Source organism: Bactrocera latifrons, unplaced genomic scaffold (genome assembly GCF_001853355.1).
Source record: "Bactrocera latifrons isolate USDA-ARS-PBARC rearing strain unplaced genomic scaffold, ASM185335v1 scaffold_60, whole genome shotgun sequence".
NCBI classification, from domain to species: domain Eukaryota; kingdom Metazoa; phylum Arthropoda; class Insecta; order Diptera; family Tephritidae; genus Bactrocera; species Bactrocera latifrons.
The window spans coordinates 1,028,201-1,047,365 of NW_017537268.1; the positions used below are offsets into that span (position 1 = coordinate 1,028,201).

Genomic DNA, 19,165 nt, shown 5'->3' on the forward strand with positions numbered 1-19,165 from the left:
CTAGCCTTTGTAAAACGCACCTCAATAATATGCGACTACTGAAATCTAAAAGTTTAAAGTTGCTCCCTTATGGCTGACGGAAATAATAAGAATGTCTTACTCGAAGGTTTACAACTGTTGCTAAGGAATGCGGGGTAATGTGCCCCACGCGCAAGAATTAAAAAGAAAAAATCCGTGAATTCAAAATGTTATATTTTTTTTATTTATTTATTTATTAGTTTGTATTTCAAAGGCGTTCCGCATCAATTGATCATTTTTTTCTTCATATAACGAAATTAAAAATATGAACAACAACTACTACGTAATTCAGATAGTTAAAGATATAGAGATAAAATACATAAATGTAAAATTTCAGTTATACAAAATATAAATTTTACTTCCATTTTGTTATTATTTTATTTTAAATAGTATATATAAGTAATTATATATTTTTTTGTAATTTTTTATTTCTAAATTCTATTCTGCAAATTTCATATATGTATGTACTATATATTTGCAAACAATTCAATACATTTACTAAATTCAAAATGATTACCTTTAAGCTATCTAGTGCAAGTAGAAATTTAAAGCTCCAATTTTGTAAAAGGCAAATCCGATTTGTTAATTACTACTTAGTAGACTAATTTAAGGCCAATGCTCGAGATTGCCCGTTCATGACGTATGCATTTTTCAAAATCGAAGTTTACAGCTTTCTGCAACAATAAATACGCAAATTCTTTGAAAAGAAATAAAATTGGAAATGTCAAAACAAGGTGAATTTGTTTAAAAAAAAACTTTGATCTAAATGCCAATGCATTGCAAGAAGCTGTCGCAAAAATCAAAAAATTAACTGCATGTAATGATGTGTGGTGTACAACTTTTCTAAAAAAAAAATGCAGCGTCTGCACGTAATGAATTTGTTTCGCAATTTGAAAATGCGGATATGTCAGCTCAAACAATTGAATTTGGTTTTGCGTAGCCACATGAGTTTAGAGTAAAGTATAAATTTGTAATTTTAGTATGTATGTATGAATATGTGTCTGTTAAACTATATGAATGCGTACTGCTTAAATGCTATTGTAAATTATCGTACAGTTAGAATTAGTTAGTCTAACAACTTAGCTATTACTACAAATATTTTATGTAAATATGTATAAGGTTATGATATTTTTCATTGTTTCCCTCAACTGTTCAGCGATTGGCCGTTTACAAGTTTAACATTATTAATTATTAATGCAATAAATACATAAGTATATATATACATATAAATTTGTTCTTTAATAAAATTGTAGAATAGCGCAATATTTCTAATGTGAATATAAATTGATGAAATCTTAAGTTCAGCGCAACCATTTCCATTACTGCATTTCATAAATTAATGTGGATTACATCAGGTGTATTCGTAGTTATTGAGCAATTCTTTTGTATTTGTTGGAAACAAACGTATATTCATTCAAGTTCAGAAAGCTTCATTGCCAGTTAAACGAAAGTGGTGTATAAGACCTGCTTATTTGGCTAGTTACATGTACTAAAACTGACATAAGTGCATATATCTTTTATATGTATTAATATATTGTTAATTAAATATTTTAAGGCCAGTGGTGATTTGATTAGAACTTTGTCGTAGTTTAGTTTCTACTTAAACCATTTGTTTCTTCCTCTTTCCAGTCAATTCCAACAATAACTTTTATCATTTCATCACATGCTTCCCAATTAAATTTTTTTCTATCCAGCCTGCTGAAATAGATCACTTTTACATAACTATTTTCAAACAAACAAATTTTATACTTTTGTTTCTATTATTGTGTTTTGTTTTTGTTTTTAAATTCGTCAAATATATGTATAGTTTCCAAAATGATATAAACTTTATAAATTAGGCGCCCGACATTGGTACGCTCGCATAATCTTCTTGTACAAAAAGTCATACTAATTTTAGCCAAATAATTCAGCTTTCATCATTAATTGTTGTTTTTAATGTAAGGCACAAATTTCAAAGTTTTTAATAGATTGGATGTAAAATTTCCATAAATATCTCTTTTTGCATGATTGCAGATTTCTAATTGACATTTAGAATTTTTCTCCACCAAAGCAAATATATTAAGGGTATAAAAGTATATATTTTTTTCAACGCTTAGATTATTATCAACACCTTTAATTTTTATTATTTTACTATAGATTCAGTACATTATCCATATATGAAAAAATATTCAATACCTTTTAATATTAAACTTCGTTAAAACCAATTTATAAGTCAAATCAGTTTGACAGCTGGACAACAGCTGGCGTAACTATTTATTTATAAACACAATTTTTTATATGAAAAAGTATTGCCACCAACAATTTACACTTGTATATATGAACGTATAACGAATTCTTGCGACTATCTTTTGCATATTTTAACTTTGTTATGTGTTTTATACGAGCACAAGCCAAGATCGAAAATAGTTTAATATACTGTAGTCACATTAAAAAAATAGCGTAGACTGCGTGACATAATAAAATATATTCGAGCTGGTAAATTACATACATGCAAATCTTTAGTGCAACTCCTGTTCGTTATGTCATCTACTTTTTGTTTTTAGTAACGGTGGGTGATACTATTTTGTAATAAATATTGCAAAAACAGTCAGGTGTAACATTGCTCTTATTAACATCATGCTAGGAGATTTTTGTGACATTTCATCAATTACCATACCTACACAACTAATTACATACATCATTACTTAAAGTATTATTATGTTTCCCTTCTATTTGTTGTAATTACTTAAATGACTAAATAAACTGTTCGTTTACATTATGATTGCTCTGTGTTGTATTTCCGACGTCCTGATAGCTTGAGTGATCGTCTGTCATCTCAGAATTGAATCGATCATCGAAAAATCTTCTAAATGTAAATTCGAAAAATCCATGGGACTGACTGTCACTATAAGCAAAATCATCCCCACTTAAATTTGAATTATTCGAACGCAATTTATCTGGATCAATTGGATCAAAATTGGACGTATCTGTGGGAAATTCAATCTTTGGAATATATGGAGCAGTTTGCTGCCGCATATCAGCAAAATCAACACCCTTGAAGAAGGGGTGCGCTTTGACCTCTTCAGTGTTTTTGCCCAGACGCTTATCGGCCGATGCGCATAAGCGTCGTATTAGGTCAGTAGCTTCTGGCGTTAGTTTTGCTTGCGGCGGTATCAGTAGAGTTTTCTCCCAATTGATTACCTTAAATATAAACAGTTATATTTAGTTTCATGAATCTCTTGAGGTTATGTATATATAATATGATTAGGTTTTAAATCAATGTAAATATACTTTTTGTTGTGTTTCTACTGGTGTATTCGCTAAGAATGGCGGCTGTCCGACTAACATTTCGTAGAGTATGACACCTACGCTCCACCAATCACAAAGTTGAGTATAACCGCTCCGTTCGAGCACTTCTGGCGCGATGTAATTTGGTGTGCCTACTAATGAATGTGCCAATACTCTTTGATGATCCCGTATGCGTCGCCTAAGATAGTGATGGATGTATGTAAAACATTACTTAGACAGGTAAGAGTATGTGTGGTTACCTTTCTAATACAGTTGGTCGGTGTCCAATTTCTGAGTACTCCTCCCACGGCTCCATTGAATCTTGCCTCGAATGATTGCCTAAACAGTATATTAAATTTATTATATTTTCAACTTTGTTTACTAAAATTTCATATAAAACATAATATTCAGTATCAATAGTATTAAAATATTTCAAATATTGTCGAGTGACTAATTTAAATTTTTGCTAAAGTTTACCATTTTCTTGATAATATTTCGAATTATGTGTCCATCTAAATCCCGTGCATAATCCAAAATCAGTCAGTTTTATGTGACCATCCTTATCAATGAGTATATTGTCAGGTTTAATATCCCTGAAGTGAAGAAGATTTTATGAGTTAATACAAAATTTTAATGGCGAATGAACCCGTACAAACCTATGAATAAAACCCATTTTGTGTACACTTTCAACAGCGCATGTCAGTTCGGCAATGTAAAATCGCGCTAATGGTTCTTCAAATATGCCCTTCTTAATTAATAGAGACATAAGGTCTCCTCCTGTTATGAAGAGAGAAAACCAAAAATAATATTATTTAAAATATAAATCGTTTTTTTCCAACCACTCACCCGGTATGTAGTCCATCACAAAATATAAATTTTCCTTATCCTGAAAACTATAGTATAATTTAACAACCCAATTATTGTCGGCCTCCGCTAAAATATCACGTTCTGCTTTCACATGCGCCACCTGATTACGCTTCAACACGTCCGCCTTCCGTAGCGTCTTCATGGCGTACAAATGACTCGTTGCATCGATCTTCTGAACCAGCGATACCTCGCCGAACGCGCCCACGCCAATGTCTTGGATCTTCGCGAACATGCTCTTATTCATTTTGGCGCGCTTCAAGCGTATGTAATTGCTCTCCTTTTGGCTTAACATTTTTCGCATCTCCACTTGCGCCTGCTGCGGCAAGCACATGCGTGACATCTCCTTCTCCAGCTGATTCTTTCGATAGGCGCGTTGTTTGCAGGATTTAATCACGTTTTCGATATGCTGCTCCATGTAGAATTTATACGCCTGTGGAGAGTACTGTGTTATGCGACATTCTTTACGCTCCTCCTCCTTTTCCTTGGAGACTTTTTTGCGTTCGGGTATGGGCGAAGCATGTTTGATTTTCTCGCCGCTTTTGCCTACAGCGCCACCACCAGATGCAGCCGGTGATGTGCCGCCACCGCCACTGCCGGAACTAGTTGTGCCACCACTGCCGCCACTATTTTTCGCCGGTGGTATTGGCGGTGTTGTTGTCAAGTTGCTATTTATGATTTGGTTATTGTTTACCATATTGCTGTGCAGTGCCGCCGCCGCCGCCGCTTTGCCATTTGCCTTCATATCCATTGGATTGTTGTTGCCACTTATGTCCGACGGTGGCGCTGCGGCAGCGCGTGTGCTCTGATAGGGTGGCGGAGGCGGCAATTGGCGTGGCACTGGCACCGAGCACACCTGCTTTTGTTGCTGCTGCTGCTGCTGTTGTTGTTGTTGTTGCTGTTGCTGTGCAGCCAACGCTACGGCCGCTGCAGCACGCAGCTGTGCTGACGATGTTTGCTGCTGTTGCTGGTGATGCTGTGCGGCCTTCGCCTGCATCGTCACCGAATAAGAAGGCGGCTCAATGCATATCGGCTTGCTCACCACACTACCGTTCAGCGCGTTAGCAATGAGCGGCGGTGTAGTGGGCGTCGATGACTTTACTGCTGTGCTGAGAGTGGTGGGGACGCCACCAGCCAACAACGGCGACTGTTGCTGAGCTGCTTGTTGTTGTTGCACAACAATAGCAGATTTTTGCGGGTATGAGGGTGGCGCGGGCATAATGTGTACAGGCGAATTGCAAGCCGAGGCCGAGACCGGTGTCTGTGGCGCCACAGCCGTTTGCAGAACCGGCTTTTGCACCTGCGTCGATCTGACACTCTGCATGATGATTGGTTGCTGAGTGCGCGCGTAGGTACGAGGCTGCGGACGCGCTACAGCAGTCGGCTGCAGTGGCAGTATCGCGCTATTTGACACAGTGATAGGACTGGGCGATCCGGCAGAGGTGGCTGAGTAGATGCCGCTGCTTGGTGACTTACGGTAATCAGATTGTGACTGCGTGGGTGACTGACGGGATTGCATGGAGGCGGTGTAGCTGGGCGGTGGAGCTGACGTAGCCACCACCACTGTGTTGATAGGATACGGCGGTGGTGGCGGTTCAACGGCGCTGCCACCAGCCTGATATAAGCTTAGCGCCTTCATTTGTGACAGCTGTTGTTGGGCTTTGATGCCATTCCGCAAAATAACCGGCGAGGTGCCACGCGTTGTCGGATTAGGTGTAATTGCCGCTGGCCTCGTATTAGCAGGTGATCGCCTTTTGTAGAGTTGATTAGGCGGTGGTGGTGGCGGTGTAGCGGAGTTTGCCGTTGTTGGATGCCGTGGGGGTGGTGCAGGTGGGCCAACGTCGCTGAAACTTGAAGGTGACGGCGAATATTGTCCTGTGCTGACGCGTCCGGCATTTGTGACTTGCTGATGCGAATGAGGGCTATCCGATCGCGAACTGCCTGCGCCAGAATCCAACGCTGGGCTGCATCGGTGCAGATAATTGAGCGGAGTTTCACGTTCGATACTTGGTTTTCGAATCAATTTTGCTGAAATAAGACCGGGTGGCAGAACTTTTGGCACATGTCCGTTTAATTGGGGATTCGATGATGGTGCAACAGGTAAAGGCGATACCGCAGGCATGGGTTCCATCAGCTTGGCATGCATGTAGTCCGGCGGATCGGAGCGACCCCCGTTGACTGCATTGTAACGCATCGGTGGGAAGTTCTGCAATAAATGAAATTCATTAAATCATTTACTGGAATATTTAGTTTTGTAGGTATTGACATTGCAATTGTTATTTTTTTTGTTTATTTTTATTTCTTATGTATAACGGTAAAAAGAAGACGGGAAATTTTTGTTTTAACTTTAATGCTTAGCATTGTTGCAATCGCCTCTTTACTATTACTAAAAATTTCGAGGAGGATAGAAAAAACAAAATAGACATATACTACCACGACACAAGATCATACCCAACAAAGAACCTTTCAGATTTTTTGAGAAATCAAAAATTTGAAAAACTAAACCGTACTGAAACTGGGAGATGACAAAGTAAAAGCTTCATTAAGAATTCAATACTACAAAAAGTGTCAAAGATGAAAGACATTCCATGAGCATACCGAGGTAAGCCGGTTCTTGTGTCAGCAATCCAAACAAGATGATCAGTTTCAATCACAAATAAGGAAATCCACCTAAGAATATGGCGATGAAAACAAAATTTGAAATTTAGCAAACGAGCGATAAAAACCAAAGCAAACACAAAAAAACAATACAAAAAAAAAACATAGGAACACTACAAGAAAACACAACAATGGAAAAAATTAGGGAACAAACAAATACAAATATGCAAAGTAGAAAAGCGCAACAAGCAAAAAAAAATATAATTAAAAAGAAGTTATGCGATGTGCGATGGAATTCGTGAAATCGATAAAACTGACAGAACGGCAAGCGTGTGCGCAAGATTTGTGTGCCAGATTCACCAGTGATTATGCGTTGTTTACCTTACTGCATTCCTTCGCACCGCTCCGACCAATCAAACTCAGCTGAGCAGTATCGCAACGATATCGCACTGATACGGACCCGAGCGAACACAGTAGCTCATTTAGAATACCAATGAAATGTGAAGTTCTCGTAAGGAAGCGATCAAGAGAATGAGCGATGGTTTGCCAGACGATACGAGCATTTTGCTTTTATTAGGAGACAGAATTGGCCAGAGCGGCAAGCAAAAAGGTGTAGGCAACACTTAAAAATACTATTTTAATGTTTGGATTGGATTACATTCGGATAGAAAAAAATTGAGGGTTACACTGCGACCTAAGACCTATTGTGTACGTCATTTATCACACGTCCTCATATAGGCCCAGCACGATGATGAATTTCAGGACCCTGCTGTGCGCTATTGAGGCGATTTTATTGGTATTCGGATATAAATGTATGCAGACCTAATGGACTTGAACTTCAGTCTGCAGACTGTTGTGTAGACTAGAACCACGTGCTCAGGAGTTTTCACCGCCGTATCATGAAACCGCAGTTTGCACAGGTGGCTACACCCATGTTGAAAACATGCTTCTTGACCTGGCAACACCCATAGTATTCGAACTTAGTCCGGGTTTGCCAAAGTGTAACAATGATGCTAAATAAAGCACTATTGCATACATCTGATTCTCTAATATTCATGGTTGAAACTTCGTAAGAAAGTATATTTCCTTTTTTTAATAAATGAACGAATATTACACATTCTTTACATATTTGTATATGTATGTACTAGTAGATATACATATATACAAATGTATGCGCATGCAGAAAAAATGCACTAAAATAAAACATATCAGCTCACAAAAATACTATATTCTTCAGAATAATTACATATTTATATTCACGTATGTGTGCACTCGCTTTAGTGAATGTAAGAGAGTGACTCCGTGGAAAACGCCTGCACATTAAGCAAGAAACAGAGAAACACAGACGATCGCATACGAAACGATTGCCCGACTGGAATTCGACGAAACGACAGCATGAGACGGCAAAAGAACGAAGGGAAATTCTTGCCGTCACGTAATAATTTCATACATTGAATTCCTGAAAGTCAAGAGCAAAATAGATGAGATGCCCCAAACCCGGAGAAGAACAGTACACAACAGATGTGCAGTGATCACGCTACGACACAGTCAAGCCAGCAAAGCTCTGGTACTGTGCCAAACGTTGCTCCACTGTCACACCCTCCACGCGTCTCTCTACTCACCCCACCAACCATTTGGCGCTTTGTGGTTGTTGGGTTGTTCGGCTGTGTTACCTCGCGAATTGTCTTCAATTTATGGGAATGTTTGCCGTTCGTTCCACTGTTTAGCTCGGTTCAAATTGGCTACTGTATTACACTCAATGTGCGATGCAGCGGCTTTACCGAAATAAAACTACCAAGAAATTATGTATCGTGACTCGGACGAAAAGTTGTTATACCCTCGATGACACGATACTTGGTGCGTTAAATTTCCATTTATAAGATTAAGAGGTTATATTATGTTCACCTCTGAATTTGCAATATCGAACGTAAGGATATTTGAAATATCGAATATAAAGCAGAATTTGAGAGTCTTCGAAAGTTTTGATGGATCAGGATCAACCTGCAATTATTTCGGAGCATAATTGTAAGCATTTTTCAACCCAGTGTGTTCGGTTCGCAAAACTACGAAACGTCGTTTTCAAAGTTGGGGAACAAATTTTATCCAAAACTGCTGGACCGAGCGCCAAGAATTTTTCGCACGAGCTTCTTAGATACAGACATATATTTGTCAGGGAAGGAATGATCGAAGGATTAAAAGTTTAATAAAGATTTAGATTTTTAAGCTACTTTGATACATAAAATTTATTTAGTAACACATGAATTTCCTGAGAAGCCGCCGTTTTGATAAATATATTATATAAAATTTTACCAGTCCAGTATGATAAAAATGGAAGTTCGTGGAAACATCTTCCAATTTATTAATAGTTCATCCCGTGAATGGCATATACAATATATAAGAATACAATTTAAAGCATAACAAAAAGAAAATAAGAAATAAGAAATAAAACAAAAAAAGGAGATATCATAAAAATAACATCGCATAAAAATGAAGAAGAAACTGGTTAAAAAACAAAAGCACAAAAATGCAATCGAACCTTGGTTGGTGCGAGTATCCTAGCTTAACGCTGGCAAAACTTGCGCTTTTTTCCACCATCCACATGTCGACCGACTTGACAAGTCTTTCTGCTGCTGCGCCGTGCAATCCCCAACAATTAACGGCCAACTTACACGTGAGTACATACATACATGCACACAATATGTATGTATGTACATGCATATATAAATAAATAAGCATACTTTTGCCGCAGCGTAAATGGTGCAAAAATAACAACAGACAGAGGGTCCACAAATTAGTCGGCCATAAGGTAAAAAGAATATTTTCCCTTTTACACTGTTACGGATATCAACAAAACAGATGAAAATGAAAATATCCATGAATTTGGTGTTGTTGTTATTGGCAGAGCAAAATAGGCAGTGCAGAGGGACAACAAGCAGCTCTTTTACGATGTAAATCAGCACAGTGGATATAATGGTGGCGATGAAGATATCTCCAAATGTAATTAGCTAGCTAGATACGGCATCTCATGGTGATAATACTCATTAACATTGCTAAAAAATAATAAAAAATAAGATACGACATTTGAAAATTGAAGTAGTTCGCGAGAACTCCGAAGTTTGCAGGCTATATCATTAGCTTTTCGATTTTAATTATCATTCTATATAGTCTTTCAGGTCAGAAAAGAACTTTGAAAATTTTGGGAAAGAAAATTTCAACTGTTTTTGGGAATCTACTTTATTACGAGCATAAGGACTTAAGGTGTACAAAGCAATCAGAGACGGTTCTGAAGTCGTAGAAAACTTTCCTCATGCGAGTCGTCCGTCCACCTCTGTTAATTACGATAACATCGAGGTAATCTTACCCTCGACCATTTAGAAGACATAGCCTAAACCGATATCAGCAGTCTCAATAAACTTGTGTTGGTCTCAAAGCGCATAACCGATCTGTAAGGGTCGTATGATTCAGTTTTTAGGAATTTATAGGTACCACAGCGGACCGGCGCTCGAAACTGTCCAAGTGAGATCCCTCTAAGGATGAAACGAATTGATGCTAGTTTTATACCAGAAGACTTGAATATTTTGTAAAAACGACGCCGAATAAAGGTAGTAAAACACACTCTGACAAGCTAGTTGAGACTCATTAAACGCATCATTACTAGAGACGAGACATCCTTCCTCAACTACGTCGACGACATAAAATAACAACTTCAACGAATGGCGTACTTGCGGTCAAACCAGCACCCATTGCAGACGAAGAGATCGAGTCGATGCGAGAAACGAGAGTTACCTTTCCGCAGCTTTGTTCTGGATACTGTGGCAATTTAAAATCCTGCTTATCCAGAAGAGACCCTGACATCAAACAATGAGTCCCGATACAATAACAACAACGATACATAGGTTTATAAACTAATGTCGAAACTGTCCAAAAAGTTAACTAATAGCGCTCCAAAATATTACTGTAATCGAAAAAAGAAACAAAATTCGCTGACGGCACTAAAGTCTATGACAAGCAAATGGAAAATTGAATTATGTGTTGTAATACATGTATTGGCTCAGGACCCTATTTTGAAGGCGATTATACAGATTTGTATTGATTTAGAGCATTTTCCTGTCACATCCGTGTCAATTCTGATCAGATGGTAATTTTCAATTTTTGAATTTGACTAATTTCGTAAATTTTTTTAGATATTTAAATAATAACCCATACTTAATATTTGGAAATAAACTTGCAGATCTCGGAAAAGAAATTTTAATCGGGAAATTTAATACCTTGTTGCTATCTTTGATAATTCCCTATACTTGCATTGCTTAGAGAGAGTTCCTAAAATAGTAATCATAATAATTAACGAACTAAATGATAAACGAACTTAACAGCTTTAACTACTTGTTTACTGCCTTTCATTTTATCCAAAAGTGCGAAAGTAAATCGAAAGTCGACCAGTCGGCTTAACCGCCAATCATCGATTAAATATATGTCAGGGCTGGGCTGCAAAGTGCGTCTATTTTTACTCTAACCACACACTACATAGTTTATCTGACTAATTACTCGTAGGCGTCTTAACTGTTATTGTTTACAATGACACTAATTGGTTCTAATCAATAGCACTTAAGACTGGCTACGTCTTTTGGACGCAATTAAGTGGATTAGGGAATTACAATCATTGAAACAATTCGATTTTATTGCATGAAAACAAGTACGAATGTTCGATTAACTTGAACCAATATCTTTACAATTGTTTGGAAGGAGTTCAAATTAATTTGTTTATTACAAAATATCAATTGCCTCAAAAACGTACAAAAGTAGCGATGAAAACAAAGGAAAATTGTTGATATTATTTTTCACCTAACCGATCATGATAACTCAAAGGTTAGTCAAATGCGGTTTCTCATCAATACGCTTGCCTTCTGTAGCATTTGCAGTCAGCTTGTTTGTCTTTACCTTTGCATTTTTCGCATTCTTTACGAAATTTGCCTTGTGTTTTTGATAATATTTGCTCTCTTATCTAAACGCGCGCAATGGCTTAGAATTATTATTTACATTTATGCTTTTTATGCGATTTGAAATGTCGCTCGCTTGTACTCGCACATACTACACACATATGTACATATACATATATGTAAATACATTGTCTCCTTGGCCGAAATAACTTTGAACCTGAAAACTGCGTTGCATTGGTCGCCTTTTTCACGTTCGCGTAAAAAGTAAAAAGCCAAAAACAAAAAATCTTGGCAATAATAATAAATTTTAGTTTTGCAACGAGCGAATGTCTTTTTGCTATTAGCAGCAAAGTGTAGAAAGAGTGATATTTTTAGCTGTGAATTCCTAAGAATTTAATACAGAAAAATTTCGCGTTCAACTGAAAATGATTTTTCGCAAAAGAAAATAATTTTAATGCTTTATCAAAACTTAAATATACATAAGCTAAATCGTTATACAAATACAAAAGCTGCAATATAGCAGCCGAAATATGCAAATAAGCTATACATAATTGCAAAGACACATCACGCAGTAAAAACAAAAGCGGCACAACTCAAAATTTATCAAAACTGCTTTTCGACATTCGCGAGTTCATTGAGTACAGCACTAACTGTTCAAGTAATTGTTTGAAATTATGTCTCTTAACCTTGAGAAATGTAGTTAAATATAGATAATTCTATAATAATTATTAAAAATAATTTTTATTTATTAAAAAATTTATTTAAAAATATTTTTATTTCCTAACCACAAGATAAAATCAAGAAACTTACAGCATTACTTTCTTGTTACATTTTTTGTTTTACTCAATTTGGCTTTAATACTAAAATCGTTATTACGAAAACTCTTTCAAATATAAATAAAAAATATCATAGTATAAAGAAATAAATTCTAAATTTCACAAAATCGATTTAAGCGTTTATGTGATCAGAGTACAAAAATATTGCTATGTCCGCATGTTTGTAGAATTTTAGAATTAAGAACCGAGCACAGTAAAATAAAATTCAATAATTGTTTGCTATTTCTACACTCACAGATACAAGCAACATATGCATTCATGATTTTCATGCTTACACTTGAGCGCAAAAAAATCGGCCCACTATGCAAGATACATGCTTGAACGTCTATTGTTACATTCATGATCACAGCTGGCAAATTGAGGGGAGAGAAATGGTTCAGCGATAATTTTTCACTATCTTTGTTTTTGTATTCCAAAACGACTTTTTTCTGAAGCCTAAAAGTGCTAATTTTTTAATTTTTTTAATGTTAACCGGTCACATAAATTGTGACAAAAAAATGCACGGAATTTGTAAATAAAACCATCAACATTTACACACTTTTTGGGATGACCTTCAGTTCTTTTAGCGAATTGTGTTTTATCTCTTCGATCGACTGAAAAAATCTCACGGAGCCAAATCTGTTGAATACGTTGGTTGATAGATGATATTCTTTGAGTTATCGGCTTTAAATTCGGTCAGAATCGTACTCTTTTTGAAAAAAAAAATCGGTTTTATCGGGATGAGTCGAGCAAGAATGCGATTTCAATTTGAAGACTAACTTCGAAAAACGGAGAAATCTAATTTCTTGTATAAAAAGTATGGTACTCTTTCAAACTTCATTTATACATTATACGCACATTCTATGTATATCTAAATACTGAACTTATGAAATTAGATAAAAAAAACTATAAAACTTAAAAGTTTTGACGTCCTTTGCCATTTAGAAGCTTTATTTTGGCGTTCATATTGTCATTTGGTTTTTCGTCATCAATAAAAAATGTCACTTATTAACTGTTGTACACATATGTATATTGGTCCTAACACACTCAGCTGATCGTTTGTTATTTTATTTTGTTTAGTTAAATGGAAATACGTGAAATGTGGAGCGAATTCATTGACTGCTGGTGTGCATGCCTATTTAAGTATTTTTGTATAGAAGTTTGGCTGTGGAGAGCTAGTCTCATCGCGCATATAAAAATACATATTACAATTGCCTTTTGTTTTGACGTATTTTTATTTATTCGAACAAAAAATGAATATTTTGTGGGCTCACCCGGAGGGCGTTCGCTTGGCTATTTGAAAAGGTTTTTGGCAGCGCCTAAACAACTCACATATGCACATATGTTTATATACATATATATTTTTTATTTGACACAATTTTGTGCAAAATGCGTTGATAAGTTAATTGTGTCTTTAATTGCTGTGAAAAGTGTGGGCGTTTTATATTTCAAAGAATACCTTGGTGACCACAAACTTTTGGGTCTTCAATAAATCGTTTATGTGTCTCGAATTTATAATTGTTTTCTTGCTAAATATGTACATATGTTTGTATATGCCTAAATAGCTATGTACAAATTGGCATTAGGCATCACTAATCATAAACAATCACCATTCGCAGATACATACATACATATTTTTAGATGTATGACGGCTTTTAGCGTTTGACGTTTGATTGTGGCGACAAAGTTGGCTTACAAGCTCGCACCATGGGCACAAGAGACGACTAAAACAACGTCAACATTACACCCTGACAACAACAGCAAAAGCAACAATATCGCCTAACCTAATGCAGCCTAACCAAATGTAGCGCCATCGAAAGTGTATTTCTAATTTCGAATTTGAATTTCAATGTGATTAACAGCAGCGCCAACAGCAGCAGTAGCAGGGACGACGGCAACGGCCAAAACAGCTATGGGCACTCACATAAGGCAATCTTACGTGTATGAATGTGATGTATTTAGTTCGCCGCCATATTTGGAGGACTTATATTGTAATTTTATTCGATTTATTTTTCTTTTAAGCAATCAACGTACAAATTTATATGTCGGAGAAAAACGAGGTGATATTTATCAAAGTTTGCATAATACTGAAATTTGCATAGGTGCAAAATATGAATTTACAAATAAAGAAGAACTATCAATCGGGTGCTACCGAATACTTCATATTAACTTAACATATTAACTTCAATTTAATTCAGGTAACTCACATGTTGGCCGGTTCCTTCACCCGGGCTTCAGACCTTGCCACTTCCGACCTTCACTTACCACATGAGTATAACAAGCCACTATAATTGTTTACATAAAGTGCACAGCATCACCACAGTATCCCCATAAATGCCTGAATAGTTCATGGCCTCAAGCAAACGACCCCTCTTTGACACAGTCAACCACACAATGCTACTTGAGGACATCGAAAAATCTACGCTCCATTCAGACTTGTAGAGGTGGACTATGAACTACATGTGCGGTCGGCCATTGTTTCGAAGTAAGAATTGTAAATTGGCGTCCTCTCTCCGTTGCTCTCTAATTTCTACATTTCCAAACTTCCTCAACCATCAGCGGTAATTTCTATCACCTTGTACGATGATGATTGCACGTCGTTGACGTCGGTCAATGAGCTTCTTCGCTGCCTAACGCTCTCGCCCACTAAATCCACAGCGACCATATTCACAAACAGCCGTCGCCTGGGTACAGTAATACGCAGAGGAGGAAGCTTCAGACATACCAGAACACTGCACTCCGGACTATAACGGGATGCCTCTTGCTGTCGCCGATAAAACATCTACACAGTGAGGACCGTATGCTACCAGTTAAGGAACGTAATTAATTTCTCTCCAAGCAGTTTTTGCTATGGTGTTTTTGTAGAAATCATTCCTGCAGTCGCTTTCTTGAAGTGGAACCGCATCTTAGAAACATCAAGACAATACGCCGATCAATCCGAAAAAAATCGTTTTCTTCCGTCACGGTTTCGGAGAAATTTTCCTCACCAATTCTGAAAACTGGACTTTATGTCTTCTCGTTACATTTTTGAAGAGCAACATTCAAGAAACTAATTAATTGCTAAACGTATATTGATTTAAATTACTAGACGAAATTATCTTTTATCTATATGTTTCTCTTCAAAATCATTTACAATTTTTGGAAAATTGTTAACTGTTTTGACTCATATCCGGAACATTCTGCATTATCTTCGTAATATGACGAATTTGATGTTCCAATGTTTAAAGAATTTGTTTGTACCAAATACTTGCAAACTTTTGGAGATATAATGGCATTAAATATGGCAATATTCGGAAAACTCTTAATTACATCCATAAGTTTTATGATTAGCACTTAAAAAATATATTTACACAAATTTTTAAGAACGTAAATTATAAATTTGCTACAACTGTAGGAATTAGCTACCCATGCATGGACATGCCGCATACAGTGCTATGAAAATAATGGAGCAAAATTGCAAACGAAAGAGTTCACGGTTTCGGCTGTAGATTTTATGATTTACAGAAATCGATTATAGACGAACTCTGCAAATCTAAAACCATCTTGCTGCGGCCATTCGCTGAAACATCATAAACGTCAACGTATTCGCTATTGACTACTGTCATCTACATAGTATACTACAGAATTGCTATGCCATGCGAAATTTGGTGGCAACAACCACACCAAAAGGAACAATACAAGTAATCACATGGCGGCTAAGAGACTCATTGCTGATGAGTATATGATATACACATATTGATAAAGGCAACAATAAGAACAAAAAAGGGTAACCATAAAATAAGTCCATTGAGCAGATATTATTGTAAATAACGATTGTGAAAACAGTAGCTGCCGCTAAAGTCATAAAATTTCAAATTGATTTTGCTCCGTCCGATCACATGTGGGCCACTTTATGATGCACACAGGTTAATTTAAGCTGCATCTATATAGACTTATGCACATGCATAAATTTAATACTGAAATTGCCGCTTGTCAACGCTTTCAACAGCTGTTTTATGACAAGAGTAGTGTTCTTTCCTTCAACTAAAATTAGTTCTTTCGAAATGAAATGAGTATGTGCCAATATGTATGTATGTACAAGTGCCATTAGTAAGCCGAAATGTTCATGGGCACAAAAAGGAAATTTTAAAACGTGAACATTGAGCTTCTTATAATTTATACAACGTTGCTGGTCATAAACGCAGTTAGTCGGCATGGAAACTTCAGAGCCGGCGTTTGTTTATTGTTCAACACGAGCCGTAAGATTTTCCACCCACTGGTCGTTTTTAGGGTAAAGAAGGGTCAATTGTAGTAAGCTCAACGTGAATTTGGATAAACAATGGTAGTTGTTGCTTTTATTTCAGGTATATAGCGTATATGCTATCACAAATTTGAAGAAATGACTACACAGAGATTGAAGGAATTCCTTCACCTAACGGTATATTTTCAGAAACCATTCAAAAATAAAAAAAAAACGAAAAAGTACATATTACATACTTAAGTAAATGAACCCAACTTAAAATAAATACCCTAATAATATCCCTAATTTTAACCCCAGTTAACTTAGATAAATCGGCTGAAAACCATTTTTTTTTTTGTTTTTTTTGTTTTTTGAAAACAAATGGCGTAAGTATAGTTTCTTCACTCACCTGTGCTCCACCATTGTCCCTTTGTACTTGAAAACGTGTCAGATCCTGTTTGATAGATTCGAGGGCATGAGCTGTGTATTTATTTTTGGGGCGACCCCTTTTTTCGCCCGCTGGATGCATTCTTGTGATATTTAGCAGTCATATCACAAACAACTAACTTGTACAAAACCAAAAAATTTACGGTTTTCCTTTGTTGTTGTCTTCAGATAAGTCTCTATTGTTTTTTGGTTTGTTCTTCCCTTTCAACTTAGGACACGTTTTAAATTTTGCACTATAGTTTCACTTAACTATGTATATTTGTATATGTATATTTTCAGACTTAAGTTGACTTGCCGGCAGCTGATTCCGCCGTGTTCTTAGTATAATATTTAATCAAGATAACTTGTACGAGATAGAACGAAGGGTAAGTTATAAAGCGAGGTACAACAAACACATTCAAGTAGTATCGTTTTTGATCCAAGTATTTCCTTTTTATATTTTCAATGTGCAAATTCTGGCAGCGACACTAAACTAAAAACACTGGAATTTGCATAATAATCCACATCACTAAAGCATATTAACCTCTTTGTTGTACAATATTTGCACTTTTCATTTATTCTTTATCAACGCACAACAACAATTTTGCTCAAACTTTAACACGGTTTGTTGCGCATTCCTCTCGACGGCTGCGTGCTTTTGGTATTCAGCAGCTTGATATGTTCTGAAAATAGGCAGATAAAATAGAATATTTAGAGGGTGTACGGTTTCGTAGTTATTGTAAACTAAAATGAAAATAAATAAATTATGAGTGAGGATTTCGGAAATATTTTATCAGCATAGTTAGAGAGATATATACATTATAGTATGTTCATTCACATAAGTATGTATCTACAGTCACTTGCGCTTGCTGAACTTATATTAATACGTAAACAATAAATACACATACATATGTACACAGTTATGCGGGCGTGTTTATCAAAATTAATGTATGAGCATATACATACATATGTGAGTATCCAAAAGATGCCAACTTTATGAGTCACAGATAAACATTTAAGTTATCGAATGGCAAATGTAAATTTATAAATCAAACACGGCTTGAAATATTTGAGTTGACACTGCTAACAATCTAAATACATATTTGACGAACTAAACAAAAATTACAGAAAATAGTAAGCAAATCACAAGATCTCAAAGCATATTGAAATGTCAATATACATACACACCTGCTCAAAATATTAGTTACACAATACTTTTTCAAGTAAAGCTCATGAATAAAAAGTTTTATTTAAATTTTTAAGAAAAACCCAAACGTACTTATATTTTTCAAATATTTACAAGCTTATTTAAATAGACTTCATTTAAAAAAAAAGTAAAAGAAACAAATGTAGATCCAAAAATATTTCATAGCTAAAATAAACTTCCTCAAAAAATAGGTACACTTTTAATAAGACAATTATTTTGGAAAAACAAATTATGATAAAACAGATTTTTGTATATTTAACATTACTCAGTTAATAGCCAGTATATCCACCATTATTCTGGATTACTTCATTTATGCGTTTGGGCATACTACTGATTAAAGTCTGACAGGTTTCTTTAGGTTTCTAATACCAAGTTTTTTGTATGCACTCGCATAACTGGTCTTTGTTAGAGAAAGATGGACTCGCCAAATTTTTTTTAAGTTCTCCCCATAGGTTTTTTATTGGATGTAAATCCGGGGATTCCCTTGGCCACTTCAAAACGCTAACATTATTATCTTCAAAATATTTTTTAACCAGTTTGGAGGTTTGTTTTGGGTCATTATCAAGCTGATATACTCAACGTAATGGTAAGTTTTCTACAGCATAGGGTATCATGACATTTTCAAGTATTTCCTTGTACTCCGACGCTATCATTTTGTTAGTTGTCCGCTATATAGGACCTACTCCATACCAAGAAAAACATCCCCACACCATGACGTTTCCACCTCCATGCTTCAGTTTTTTTTTTTTTTTTTGTGAACTGAACGTGAAATTCCTTTCCTTTTGGACGACGCACATTTCTCTCACAATCGTTT

At 36.0% G+C, this 19,165-nt stretch overlaps 1 protein-coding gene across 8 annotated transcripts in view; it reads right to left on the reverse strand.

The window, feature by feature from the left end:
• Nucleotides 1-1,820: 1,820 nt before the first annotated feature.
• LOC108975045 (serine/threonine-protein kinase Warts) overlaps nt 1,821-19,165 on the reverse strand; it is a 24,319-nt gene continuing 6,974 nt past the window's right edge. For all 8 annotated transcript variants that reach the window (XM_018943286.1, XM_018943287.1, XM_018943288.1 and 5 more), the window contains 7 exons: nt 17,128-17,827; nt 4,132-6,355; nt 3,942-4,062; nt 3,763-3,878; nt 3,546-3,624; nt 3,289-3,484; nt 1,821-3,198 (listed from right to left, as the gene is read on the reverse strand). In XM_018943286.1, coding sequence (XP_018798831.1) covers nt 2,752-3,198; nt 3,289-3,484; nt 3,546-3,624; nt 3,763-3,878; nt 3,942-4,062; nt 4,132-6,355; nt 17,128-17,247 — 3,303 coding nt within the window. In that variant the 5' untranslated portion in view covers nt 17,248-17,827 and the 3' untranslated portion in view covers nt 1,821-2,751. The remainder of the gene's footprint in view (nt 3,199-3,288; nt 3,485-3,545; nt 3,625-3,762; nt 3,879-3,941; nt 4,063-4,131; nt 6,356-17,127; nt 17,828-19,165) is intronic.